Here is a 12,242-nt window from a genome sequence, read left to right on the forward strand (position 1 = left end):
AAATAGAAAGGAGCATAAACACTGCCAAATTAAGTGCAAGAATGTAATAAGAAAAGCCAAAGAGGAGTTTGAAGAACGGCTAACCAAAAACTCTAAAGATAATAACAAAATGTTTAAGTACATCAGAAGCAGGAAGCCTGCTAAACAACCAGTGGGGCCCCTTGATGATCGAGATACAAAAGGAGCGCTTAAAGACGATAAAGTCATTGCAGAGAAACAAAATGATTCTTTGCTTCAGTCTTCACGGCTGAGGATGTTACGGAGATTCCCAAACCTGAGCTGGCTTTTGTAGGTGACAAATCTGAGGAACTGTCACAGATTGAAGTGTCACAAGAGGTGGTTTTGGAATTAGTTGATAAACTTAACATTAACAAGTCACCGTGACCAGATGGCATTCACTCAAGAGTTCTGAAAGAACTCAAATGTGAAGTTGCGGAACAGTTAACTAAAGTTTGTAACCTGTCCTTTAAATCAGCTTCCGTACCCAATGACTGGAAGTTAGCTAATGTAACACCAGTATTTAAAAAGGGCTCTAAAGGTGATCCCGGCAATTACAGACCGGTAAGTCTAACGTCTGTACCAGGCAAATTAGTCGAAACAATAGTTAATAAAATTGTCCGACACATAGAAAAATTGTTGAGCAATAGTCAACATGGTTTCTGTAAAGGGAAATCGTGTCTTACTAATCTATTAGAATTCTTTGAAGGGGTCAACAAACATGTGGACAAGGGGGATCCAGTGGACATAGTGTACTTAGATTTCCAGAAAGCCTTTGACAAGGTCCCTCATCAAAGGCTCTTATGTAAATTAAGCTGCCATGGGATAAAAGGGAAGGTCCTTTCATGGATTGATAACTGGTTAAAAGACAGGGAACAAAGGATAGGAATTAATGGTAAATTCTCAGAATGGAGAGGGGTAATTAGTGGTGTTCCCCAAGGGTCAGTCCTCGGACCGATCCTATTCAACTTATTCATAAATGATCTGGAGAAAGGAGTAAACAGTGAGGTGGCAAAGTTTGCAGATGATACTAAATTGCTCAAGATAATTAAGACCAAAGCAGACTGTGAAGAACTTCAAAAAGATCTCACAAAACTAAGTGATTGGGCAACAAAATGGCAAATGAAATTTAATGTGGATAAATGTAAAGTAATGCACATTGGAAAAAATAACCCCAACTATACATACAATATGATGGGGGCTAATTTAGCTACAACAAGTCAGCAAAAAGATCTTTGAGTCATCATGGATAGTTCTCTGAAAATGTCCACACAGTGTGCAGAGGCAGTCAAAAAAGCAAACCGGATGTTAGGAATCATTAAAAAGGGGATAGAGAATAAGACTGAGAATATATTATTGCCCTTATATAAATCGATGGTATGCCCTCATCTCGAATACTGCATACAGATGGGTCTCCTCATTTCAAAAAAGATATACTGGCACTAGAAAAGGGCAACTAAAATGATTAAGGGTTTGGAATGGGTCCCATATGAGGAGAGATTAAAGAGGCTAGGAAAAGAGGAGACTAAGGGGGGATATGATAGAAGTATATAAAATCATGAGTGATGTGGATAAGGAAAAGTTATTTACTTATTCCCATAATACAAGAACTAGGGGGTCATCAAATGAAATTAATAGGCAGCAGGTTTAAAACAAATAAAAGGAAGTTCTTCTTCACGCAGCGCACAGTCAACTTTTGGAACTCCTTACCTGAGGAGGCTGTGAAGGCTAGGACTATAACATAGTTTAAAAGAGAACTGGATAAATTCATGGTGGTTAAGTCCATTAATGGCTATTAGCCAGGACGGGTAAGGAATGGTGGCCCTAGCCTCTGTTTGTCAGAGGGTGAAGATGGATGGCAGGAGAGAGATCACTTGATCATTGCCTGTTAGGTTCACTCCCTCTGGGGCACCTGGCATTGGCCACTGTCGGTAGACAGGATACTGGGCTAGATGGACCTTTGGTCTGACCCGGTACGGCCTTTCTTATATACAACCTTTACAACCAGTGCAGTTGTAGTGACATTGCATGGTCACGTTAGGGCTTCTGCCTAAAATCCCATCAGAAAGACTGTTCATGTCTTCACTCTGTAATGGGTGAAGCAGTGAGTGGCAAGCCTCCTGGCCCCCACTGTCACTTTCTAGCAGAGCCCCACTAGCAGGCACCAATGCATCGTTCCTAACTGACACTAGAGGGTCAGTCTGGTCACTGAACAGTATTATAAGGAGTCAGGCAAGTAGGTAGGTGTTGGTTTTGGCAAAGTACTCATTCATGCTGCTTCAGGGTACACAAGCAACACTTGCTCTCTCAAAAAATGAGGATCTGTAGAAGCAGTTTCATGTAAGCAAGACTAGATCACTTACCTGTCACGAGCCTGCTGCTGCAATAACTTGGCACTTCCGTTCTGGCACCCCTGCTCCTTGGGATTTGATTCCAGGTTGAAGGGTAGGGGGTATGCACCTCCTCTGATGTGTGTGGAGCCAAACTTGTGCTCCGTTATAGAGATGCAACTTGGGGAAAATTCCATGGAAGCCAGTGAAATCTGGACCCATGTAACTTAATTTCTGTGGTCTCTGCTATTCAGCATATGCACTGATCTATAAAAGCTGAAAGCTTTTTTGCAGCCAAATGCTAAATTTGTCTGAGTTTCTGAATGCAAGTGCTGACAAGTGTAGTTAAGTGGCAAAAATAGCCTTGCTCTAATTAAGAAGAGAAATAACTTGCAGATGTGCTAGTTGCTTGCAGATGTCTTCTAGTTATAGCTCAACTTGAATTTGGTAAATCATCTATTTGACATTTAAAACAAGGGTAATGAAATCTGTCTTTACATGTAGGCAGTACAGTGTGGGGTTTGAACTTGTCACAGTCTCTACAGTAGGAGATCCTGGTCCCTCTGGCTTTCAGAAGAAGAGCAGTGGTGACTACAGGTAATGCTTATTTGCTTAAATATACACTTTTCCTTTCTCCCTTAAATGCATCTTATTAAGCTGGCATTGTATTTTTTTCATCAGATGTGGATTTTGCTACATGGAGGTGGAGAATGTACCAGCTGGAGTTTACAATATTATTCCCAGCACCTTCCTGCCTCAGCAAGAGGGTCCTTTCTTCTTGGACTTTAATAGCACTACCCCTCTTAAGACATCACAACTGCAATGAGGGGGCACGTCTCTACATTACTTTCTAGGGAAGAAGTCAAGAGCTAGAGCAATGCCATCTCCTGAAAACACTGGGGAAATGTATCCCTCAACCATTGACACAAGATGCATAAAACTATCTGGAAAAAGTAATAGCCCAGGGCTTGGGCCACCAATCTCACTGCATGAGCCACTTCAGAGTTTGCTCATGCTTTTTGCTGTGCAGCCATTAGGGTGAGAGAACGCTTCAGAAATTCTGATTGATGGTAAATTTTTGTGTGAAATGCTTGAATGTAAATCTTATTAATCATGTTAACAAATGGCAGGCATTAGCTTACTGCAGTTTGGCACCTTATACCTCATCAAGTTTTGAAGTCTTTCCTCTCCCCCCATAGAGGGTAGCTTAGTTCTAACAATCCTTGCTTAACTTTTACAGTAAACATTGTAGAGAAAAAGGAGGGGGTTGTGTGTACTGTTTATTTAGAGCAGGGGTTCTCAAACTAGGGCTTGGGACCTCTCAAGGGGTCATAAGGTTATTACCTGGGAGGTTGCAAGCTGTCAGCCTCTACCCCAAACCCCACTTTAGAATCAGGGCTGGCTCCAGGCACCCAAGCACATGCTTGGGGCAGCACCTGGTAAGGGGCGGTGGGGGGAGCGTGGTGCGGCATTCCGTGGGGGGGGGAGGGCACTCGGCAGGGGGGCAGGCTCCAGCAGTGTGGCACTTGGCGGGGGCGGGCGGCGTGGCGCTGGGAGGGGGTGGGGGGTCCGGCAGCGCTCGGTGGGGGGCGGGTTCTGGTGGTGCTCGGGGGGAGGGGGAGTGCGGTGCTCGGCAGGGGGGCGGCGGGGGGGGGTGGCGGTGCTTTTTTTTGCTGCTTGGGGCAGCAAAAAAGTTAGAGCCGGCCCTGTTTAGAATGGTGTTAAATATGGAAAGAAATGCTTTTAATTTAAAAGGGGATGTCGTACAGAGGCTTGCTCTGTGAAAGGGGTCACCAGTACAAGAGTTTGAGAACCCTTGATTTAGAGGAATAATGAAGTAAAAGCCAGGGGGTGCTGTTCTGGATGTTAAAGCAGAGTTGTTTATACTGCCCCTTCCTCAGATAAGAGCCATTAACAGGGAGCACACTGTAGTACAACACTCCTGTATTCTGCTTCAGTAGTTGAGTAGTTAACTACAGGAGCTGTTGATCAGCTTCAACAAAAAGGTTGTTATTTAAATACTAGCTCTTTAACTATCATTTCTGCAGGAGCAGGGCTTTGTGGAGTTCTGAGGGGAGAGATAAGAGGCTACTCCCTTCTCTGTAATAATCCACACATCTGCAGCACTGGCATTACAGCACCACAGACAGAAGACTGCTTAAAACAGCATTCAGGCCTTGGCTATACTGGCGCTGTACAGCACTGCAACTTGCTGCGCTCAGGGGTGTGAAAACGCACACACACACCCCGAGCGCAGCGCTGTACAGCACCAGTGTGATCAGAGCCTGCAGCGCTGCAAGCTACTCCCCTCGGAGAGGTGAAGTACATTCAGTGCTGTGAATTCCTGAGTGTAGCCAAGGCCTCAGTTAGAGAAGCAACCTTCTTAAGCTGTAACCAGCCAAGAAGAGACCCTAAATCTGCAGCTAGGGGTGCCAACTGTCCAGGATTCTTCAGGCATTAATCTTTAATTAATGGTTGTTATGTGATGAAACCTCCAGGAATATAGCATTTGACCGTACTTCTACTGCAGTCAGTGGTAAAACATTGACACTGTGGGGAGCAAGCCTCAAAGCAACCAGCAACTTTGGGTTGTTTTTTCACCAGGAGAACACCAGTGCATGAGTTTGGGGAGATTAAGCAGTAAGATTCTCTCCCATTAAAGTTTGCTGCTGCAAATGTATCTAGCAGCTTAATAGTACAGGGACTTTTTTTTTTTTAAATCTCTTGGGGTTAGACAGCAGCTTTGAGGAGAAAGTAGTTTGGGAAAAAAACATTAAGATGTGCCTTCTAATTGCAATTCTCTGAAAGACTATCTGGGTTAGGAACTGCATCATGCCAGTAACTAACGCACTGCTTATCTTCTTGGCAAGGAAGTTGTAAGATAAAAAGTAGGACAAAAGCATTGATTTAAGAGCTGTCCCATTGCAGATTTTGGAGAGGTGATGGTGGGAGGATGGAGTTTGAGGACATAGCCTAAATGATGTCTAACTGCAGTAAGTTGATCATTATGGGCTCTGCAAGGTGGACTCAGCCAGCTCTAAGGACAGCTGTTCAGATGCAAAGCTGTATGTCCAGTTTAAAACATGTTGTGGGGGGGAAGGTTTCAGCTCAGGCTTAACCTAGTCCTCATTATGCACATACAACTGTAGCTGCAGGCCTTTGCCTATGCACAGTTTAGGTCACTTACTCTATTTACAGGCCAGAAACAATTAAGGCCCCCTAATTGTGTGTGTTGCTCTACCTGCTGTTTGCACTTTAGTAATTTTTAAAAACATTAAAAAAATATTGGCCAGTCTTATTCCTTTAAAACTCTGTACAAGGTACACTGGCAGGTTGTGAAATTTTACTATTTTGCTGACAGGGAATTAAGCACAAAGACTTGCACAAATCACCTGTTAAGTCATCCTCTTTTGGCTGATACTGCACAGGAAGTCAATTTTTCCCTCTGATCACCACCAAGCTAATTCAATGGCTTTTATATCAGTAATTTGACTTGAAATTGAACAAGTGAGAGTTTCAGCTTCCAGGCACTAGATCACAGAATTTAGTATAGATTAAATAAAGGAACAATCTTCAATCTCTATGCAGATTACAAGTTTATAACTGTCCCTGCTGCCAGGGCAAGCTGTGCCTCTGAGAATAGATAAGAGTAGATAGGCTGTAAAGGCCTGCAGTGTGCCAGTGCTACAAAAACACAGCATTACTATTTGACTGTCCAGATCCCATTAATAGTTGAGGCCAGGTATGCAGAACATGAGTCAGTTGTATTCTAAACCTCTTAAAACATTGCAGTCTTGGTGTTCTCTGATAGTTTAGACCCATTTTATATCACCCTACTTATCTGGGACATGGAGCACCTTAGCACAAGAAGGAAATTTTCAGTCATAGAACCTCAGACAGTATCAGATGTATATGCTGCCTTTCTGCATGCTAGCCTTAGCTTTATGCCAGGACTTGCTTTTTACATTTCATTTGAGTATCGTCAAAAGAGGAAAAAGCAGATTACCCAACTAATAAAAACAATCAGACTATTGCATATTTTAATCTAGTTCTAGAGAGATTTATCAGATGTAAAAAAGTTATTGGGAAATGACCCTATTGCCCAGCCAGGAAAACAAAACTGCTCAACTAAATCTCCCCCACTGCCATTCAGAGATTCTGATTGTTGGGATTACAAATATTTGTAGAATGCTCCATTCTAGCACTTATAGAAGAGATGGGAGACTGACAAAGGGATATACAGATGTCTGTAAAAAGTTGCTTGCAGTCAAAGTTTCTTACTACCCTATGATGGATCAGGCAGTCTGAGCTGGAATTTGCACATTGTAATTAGCTATTTTGCTATGCTTCCAACAGTCAAATATGAGACTCCTACTTCCCTTCTGCATGCAACTGTATCAACTCAAACCTGTTTTAAACCATAGAACTATAAAGATCCACATTATAAGTATGTACTGCACTTAGCTAGCTGGTGACTGAAACTACTCTAGTACACAATGAAGGTGCTGCAGCTAAGGAATTGTGTACATAAGGAGCGTAAGTCACCAGATGCAAACCAATTGCCCTAGAAATGTCTTTTTAAATAAAAGGAATGATACTTACTTTGATCCTCTAAGAGGAGGAATAACTCTGTTTACTGGGTTGCACGCAGTGAGAGGAAGGATACTTACAAAGCCGTTTTCAGTATCCTTCAAAAGGATTTTTGGCATGTCCTGCACTTTCCCCTTCAATTTAGGCACTGTAGATGCTACATAGTTTGCTAGTGAATCCTACCTCAGAGCTGCTGCAGACATCATGCTTTACTTCCTTAGGGCCCAGAATTGGGCCTTCTGTTTTTTAAAAAGCCATTAGGTTAATCATCCATTTTGCTTAATCCGTCAGAGTTCAGAAAGAGACTTAATCCACATAGTTACCTTTCAGTGGGAGTACTAACAGCATCCACATGGTCCTAAAACACAGTAAAGCTGAGAGACTCCATTAGAAGTTAGACCTCTCCTACACCTAGCAAAATGTTTGAAATTAACATTTTTACGCAGTCTGACAAGATTGCGTATATGCAAATTTTGTACAGCAGACATACCTAAGGCTTCTGTACCTGAAGGTGAACATGCCACATACAGAAGAGTTTCAGAAACATGTTAGAACAGCCTATGAAAAAATGTAAGATTAAAAAAAAAAAATACACTGAGTACCAGTTTTCAGTGTATATTACCGAAAGTATGATGAAGCTTAAAAGGTGATAAGCCATCAATTCACTGCTCTTTGGTAAAGCCGTTTACATTGCATCTCACTTCAAGGCTGCTAACTTGTTACCACACATGCTTTAAATGTTAAAGGCTTATTTTTATACTTTCAGCACCACACTGCCAGCTAGTGTAATATTAAATTAAGGGATGTTTTGAGCAGTCTAACAAAAGGTAACTCGAGAGAACTTGCTCCTTTGGTATTTGATGGTAATATTCTATTCATATCCATTTGTCATTATGTATTTGATATACAGAATTGGCATTTATAAAGTTTAAAAATAAAATGGTAAGAGCAATTATTTATGAAACTGCATTTTCATTTCTACTCATGTCTGTGTGCTCTTCAAAGCCTGCCTGAACACAGCAAAGCAAGCTATGCACATACACTTCAATTGTACAGTTAGCTACTGAATGCGGAGGTGTCCAGAGGAAGAGGCCCTTGCACATATTTACTCTTTAAAATTTAGTTTGCCCTTCTGCTGCACGTTTGCAGGGTACCAGCTCCTAGTTTCTTGGGCCACATCACCCCCCAACATACTTTCTGCTAGTAATGTCTCACCCTACTGGAATCTGCCTAGAACTTTCATGGAAGTACACTGGGTAATAAGGAAAACTTTCTGTTTTGGTGTCCTGTGGTGCACAAACAAGTCAACTTTCCAAGAGTGCAGGTGTTTTGGATCTTTAAGTAGTAACTTACCTTTTAATAGGAAGGATTTGATGCCAAGGGAAGTAGGAAACAAGGAAGTGCATTTGAGAGTTGGCATATCTGCAAAAGTAGGTACTCAGCACTTAATTGCTTGGTTGCTTACTTAACTAGAGGCAGAAGAGACAATTGGTTTAGCTACAAAGATTAGGTGAAAACATGAAAATTATGCAGTTTTATTAAGAGACATTTCTGTATTTTATTTAAGCTACAATCTATCCATGTTTCCCAAAGTATTTGTTGCTTCATAAACTGGAGATATAAATACTTCTTCCTAAGTATTTGTCTAGCTTGAAGAGGCTAATGATCTAGGGGTTAAACCTTTGTTCTGCAAGTTCCAGATCACAGAATGCCCATCTCTGTTCAAATGATCAGTAGCTGTAACACACTGAATCTCCCCATTAATTCTGACAACAGGCTCCCTTCCCCATGACTTTGCCTTGCTTTGTTACAGCTTTCCATAGTGAAATGAAGCACGGAAGTGTTAGACAACATATAAGATCTTCCTCTGCTGCATACTAAGTGATCTTTCAAAAAAGGCAACACTGTATACAAGTTGGCTAATCTTTGATCATAGGAAATTAATACCAAATGAGTCATGAATATAAATCTAGTTACAAAGCTGTAATGAGACAATACTTGTCCACATACTGCAGGGTATTCCTAGTGTTAGGTCTTGTTTGAAAATTTACTGTCCCAGATTTGGGTATTCTCCAATACACTGATTCTGGAACTGCATTAAGCCTCTGTTTTCATTTCAGTAATTGCCAGTGCATTTGGCATTAGAATCGCGAGAGATGATGATTTCATTGAGTGAACGTGGACCACGTGCACATTTTAGTTGTAAAGAGGTTTAAATATCAGCCTATGGTTTTAGTATGGAACTACTTTAGAATAGCTACTGAAATATTTAGTATTTCAAATACACTGATACTGTACAACACAAAATAAAATGTGGAAAACGAAAATGTTTACTGTAGTGTGAAGAATTTTACATTTACTTTGAGAATAGATACACAAGCCAAGGGGCAGGGACAAAATACACCAGGACTGCAAAACATAGAATAGAAAATACTTTGGGTGATGCTAAACTCCCATCCAATTAACAACAAAAAAACTGAATACTTTAGATACAGTAGGGTGCTTTCAGAAATGTTCAGCTACCAAAACTGAGAAGTCCTAGGATTTTTGCTACCACTTATTAGCATAACTACCAGACACCACTACTGCCTAACAGCTGCTGCCAAAACATGCCCCCATTCCCTTTCTATTTTTAGTGAACAGTTTCTCTAGGGGATACTAAAATCGTAAGTCCCTTAAACAGTTCTAAAACCCCACGTTACAACCTACAGAGAAATTAACACATCAATCCACATTAGCAACGCCTTTTCTTCATGCGTATCTTAAGGACGAGCCTCGGTAGGTCGAGATCTATAACTACTTCTCTCTGGCACACACCAATTCATGCCGTTTTACAGTACCAACACTTAAGGTGCTGAAAAATGATACTCAAATTCTTAGAAACAAGTTAAATCTGTCATTTTGGCACTGGATTCACCTTGGAAAAATCGCACACACTCCACCCCGGAAAGTAGGGGGCTAGAAAGAGCACGCAACTATTGAGTAATAATGCCACATTTCTGCCACCCTCTCGGGCCAATACTTTAGATCATGACTAGTTTCCTCATGAGCATTGGAGGCAGGCCGAAGACTTCTAGACCCACACATGCAACAGCTGCCTTGTATATAAAATACTTCTACAGTTTCAGAATAATACAGACAAATACGGCTGTTTAAAGGATATGCCAATTCCACTTCAGAGATCCACTGTATCTAAAGTGCATCTCATTCTACAAAACTGAAGCCAAACTGCTCACAAGTGTTTGGCTTGGATTTCACACCCCTACTGGCATGTGTTTATACAGGAACAATGCTAGTTATTGCTTCAGCCAGGCTGCTACAAAACAGTTTACGAAGGCTGTGAAATACAGCGAGCACAACTTACATGTTTGACAACTTGTCTGTCCTACAAAGATTTTACTGAAAAAAAACTTCAGCCTTCAACATCAATTAAACTTCTTTAGTGCAGTTTTAAATTTGTAGAGTAAACGCTTAAGATTTGGCATATATTAAATAGTTATTGGCACAATGTTCTTCAGACATTTTGAAGTTCATGTATATTTATACTCCCATTAACCAGAGCAGCAGGAGGACTCAGCCAATTTGTACAGCTTTTCTGTCTGCAATGATCCCCTCTTTGACTTTCATGCACTGGAGTGAAAGCTGCTTCATTCGGTTATCCAAAGCCAGACCCTCAGTGGAGTTGCCACTGCTGCTCCTATTTTTGTTCACTTTGTTGCTCATCTTGTTCTCAGCTCCTTCTGCCCTATCCCCTGCAAAGACACAATTAAAATATTATTAAACCTTAAGTCTTAGAATGCTATATCGGTCAAGTGGGCACTCATACAGCTTCCTTCGCCAAAGTATCTAAACCTAGGACAAGTAGTAATATACTTAGGGCTCATCTACACTTACTGGAGGATTGACACTGTGGCAATCAATGCATCGGCAGTCGATTTAGCAGGTCTAGTGAAGACCTGCTAAATCGACCGCCGATCGCTCTCCCTTCGACTCCTGATCGAGAGGAGTATGGGGAGTCAACAGGAGAGCGTCTTCCGTCGACATCGCATAGTGTGGACCCCATAGTAAGTAGATCTAAGATACGTTGATTTGAGTTATGCTATTCACAGACAGTAACTCCTCTCTTAAAGTCGTCCCGGTTAATGTTGTTATGTTGCTGATCAATTAGGGAACATGCTTGTTTAAAGTTGTGCAATGCTCCCTTCTAACACATTGTTTGACAGCCACCTGCTTTGTCCACTGCTTGCAGGAAGAGCATCCTGTTGCAGCTAGCTGGTGGGGGCTTGGAACCAGGGTGGACCCGCAGGCCCCCCATCAGCTCCCTGTGCTGCAGCTGCCCAGCAAGCTATCAATTGCTGGACAGTTCAGTTGTCCCTCCCCCCAATGCCATGTGCTGCTCCTGCCCTCTGCCTTGGAGCTGCTCCCAGAGACTCCTGCTTGCTGTGCGGGCGGGGAAGGAAGGGGCTAATGTCAGGGTGTCCCCCTCCCCCCTGCTTACCCCCTCTCCATATAGAGCAGGGAGGGGGCACGGACGGAAAGAGACAGAGAGAGCTTGGGGCAGCAGCTGCTGTCTCAATTTCCTGATCCACTTAAAAAGACAATGCACTTAAGAGTGGGTCAGCTTACTTAAAGGGGCAGTGTGCATCTCTCTCTCCCTCCCACACAAGGTGTGTGTCCGTCTCTGTCTGCTATGCGGTCTCCCCTCCCTCCTGTTTGTGCTGCCTTGATGAGAGGCTACATTAACAACAATGTGGTAACACTTGAGGGCTCAGCCAAGTGCTAGTTCATCATTTAGCAGTAAGGCATACCCTGGAAAATAGCCCACCCTCTTCCACCCTCTAACTTCACCACCTCAACCAAGCTTCACAATCATCATAGCTGTGAACAGTATTAAATTGTTTAAAACGTATACTGTGAGTATATCTATACAATATATAGTTTTTTGACTAGTGAAAAAAATTTCCCTGGAACCTAACCCACCCAGCCCCCCATTTACATTAATTCTTATGGGGAAATTGGATTCGCTTAACATAGTTTCACTTAAAGTCACATTTTTCAGGAACATAACTACAACGTTAAGCGAGGAGTTACTGTAACTCAAATTGCATAGCTTAGATTGACTTTTCCCTTTAGTGTGGACAAGGCCTTAAATAATGGATGTTGGCCTTCCAAGCTAGTTTTGTCTTGTGCCCTGAATTACCAAACGTAATGACTGACAGACTTCAGTAGGAGAGTGATTAATCCTCTAAGCTCAGTTTCTCCTTTGGCACCTTATTTGATCAGAACTGGGAATCAGGATTTTCCCTCAAGCAGGACATCATTCTC

At 42.0% G+C, this 12,242-nt stretch overlaps 2 protein-coding genes across 4 annotated transcripts in view; one reads left to right on the forward strand and one right to left on the reverse strand.

The window, feature by feature from the left end:
* The window catches only part of CAPN7 (calpain 7), a 39,105-nt gene extending 35,344 nt beyond the window's left edge, over window positions 1-3,761 (forward strand). For all 3 annotated transcript variants that reach the window (XM_054019740.1, XM_054019742.1, XM_054019741.1), the window contains 2 exons: window positions 2,832-2,924; window positions 3,009-3,761. In XM_054019740.1, the coding sequence (XP_053875715.1) occupies window positions 2,832-2,924; window positions 3,009-3,153 (238 nt within the window). In that variant the 3' untranslated portion in view covers window positions 3,154-3,761. The remainder of the gene's footprint in view (window positions 1-2,831; window positions 2,925-3,008) is intronic.
* A 5,463-nt stretch (window positions 3,762-9,224) lies between these two features.
* SH3BP5 (SH3 domain binding protein 5) overlaps window positions 9,225-12,242 on the reverse strand; it is a 59,023-nt gene continuing 56,005 nt past the window's right edge. The window contains exon 9 of the mRNA XM_054019743.1: window positions 9,225-10,669. Within this exon, the coding sequence (XP_053875718.1) occupies window positions 10,491-10,669 (179 nt within the window). The 3' untranslated portion in view covers window positions 9,225-10,490. The remainder of the gene's footprint in view (window positions 10,670-12,242) is intronic.

The sequence above is a fragment of the Malaclemys terrapin genome, chromosome 2 (genome assembly GCF_027887155.1).
Source record: "Malaclemys terrapin pileata isolate rMalTer1 chromosome 2, rMalTer1.hap1, whole genome shotgun sequence".
NCBI lineage: Eukaryota > Metazoa > Chordata > Testudines > Emydidae > Malaclemys > Malaclemys terrapin.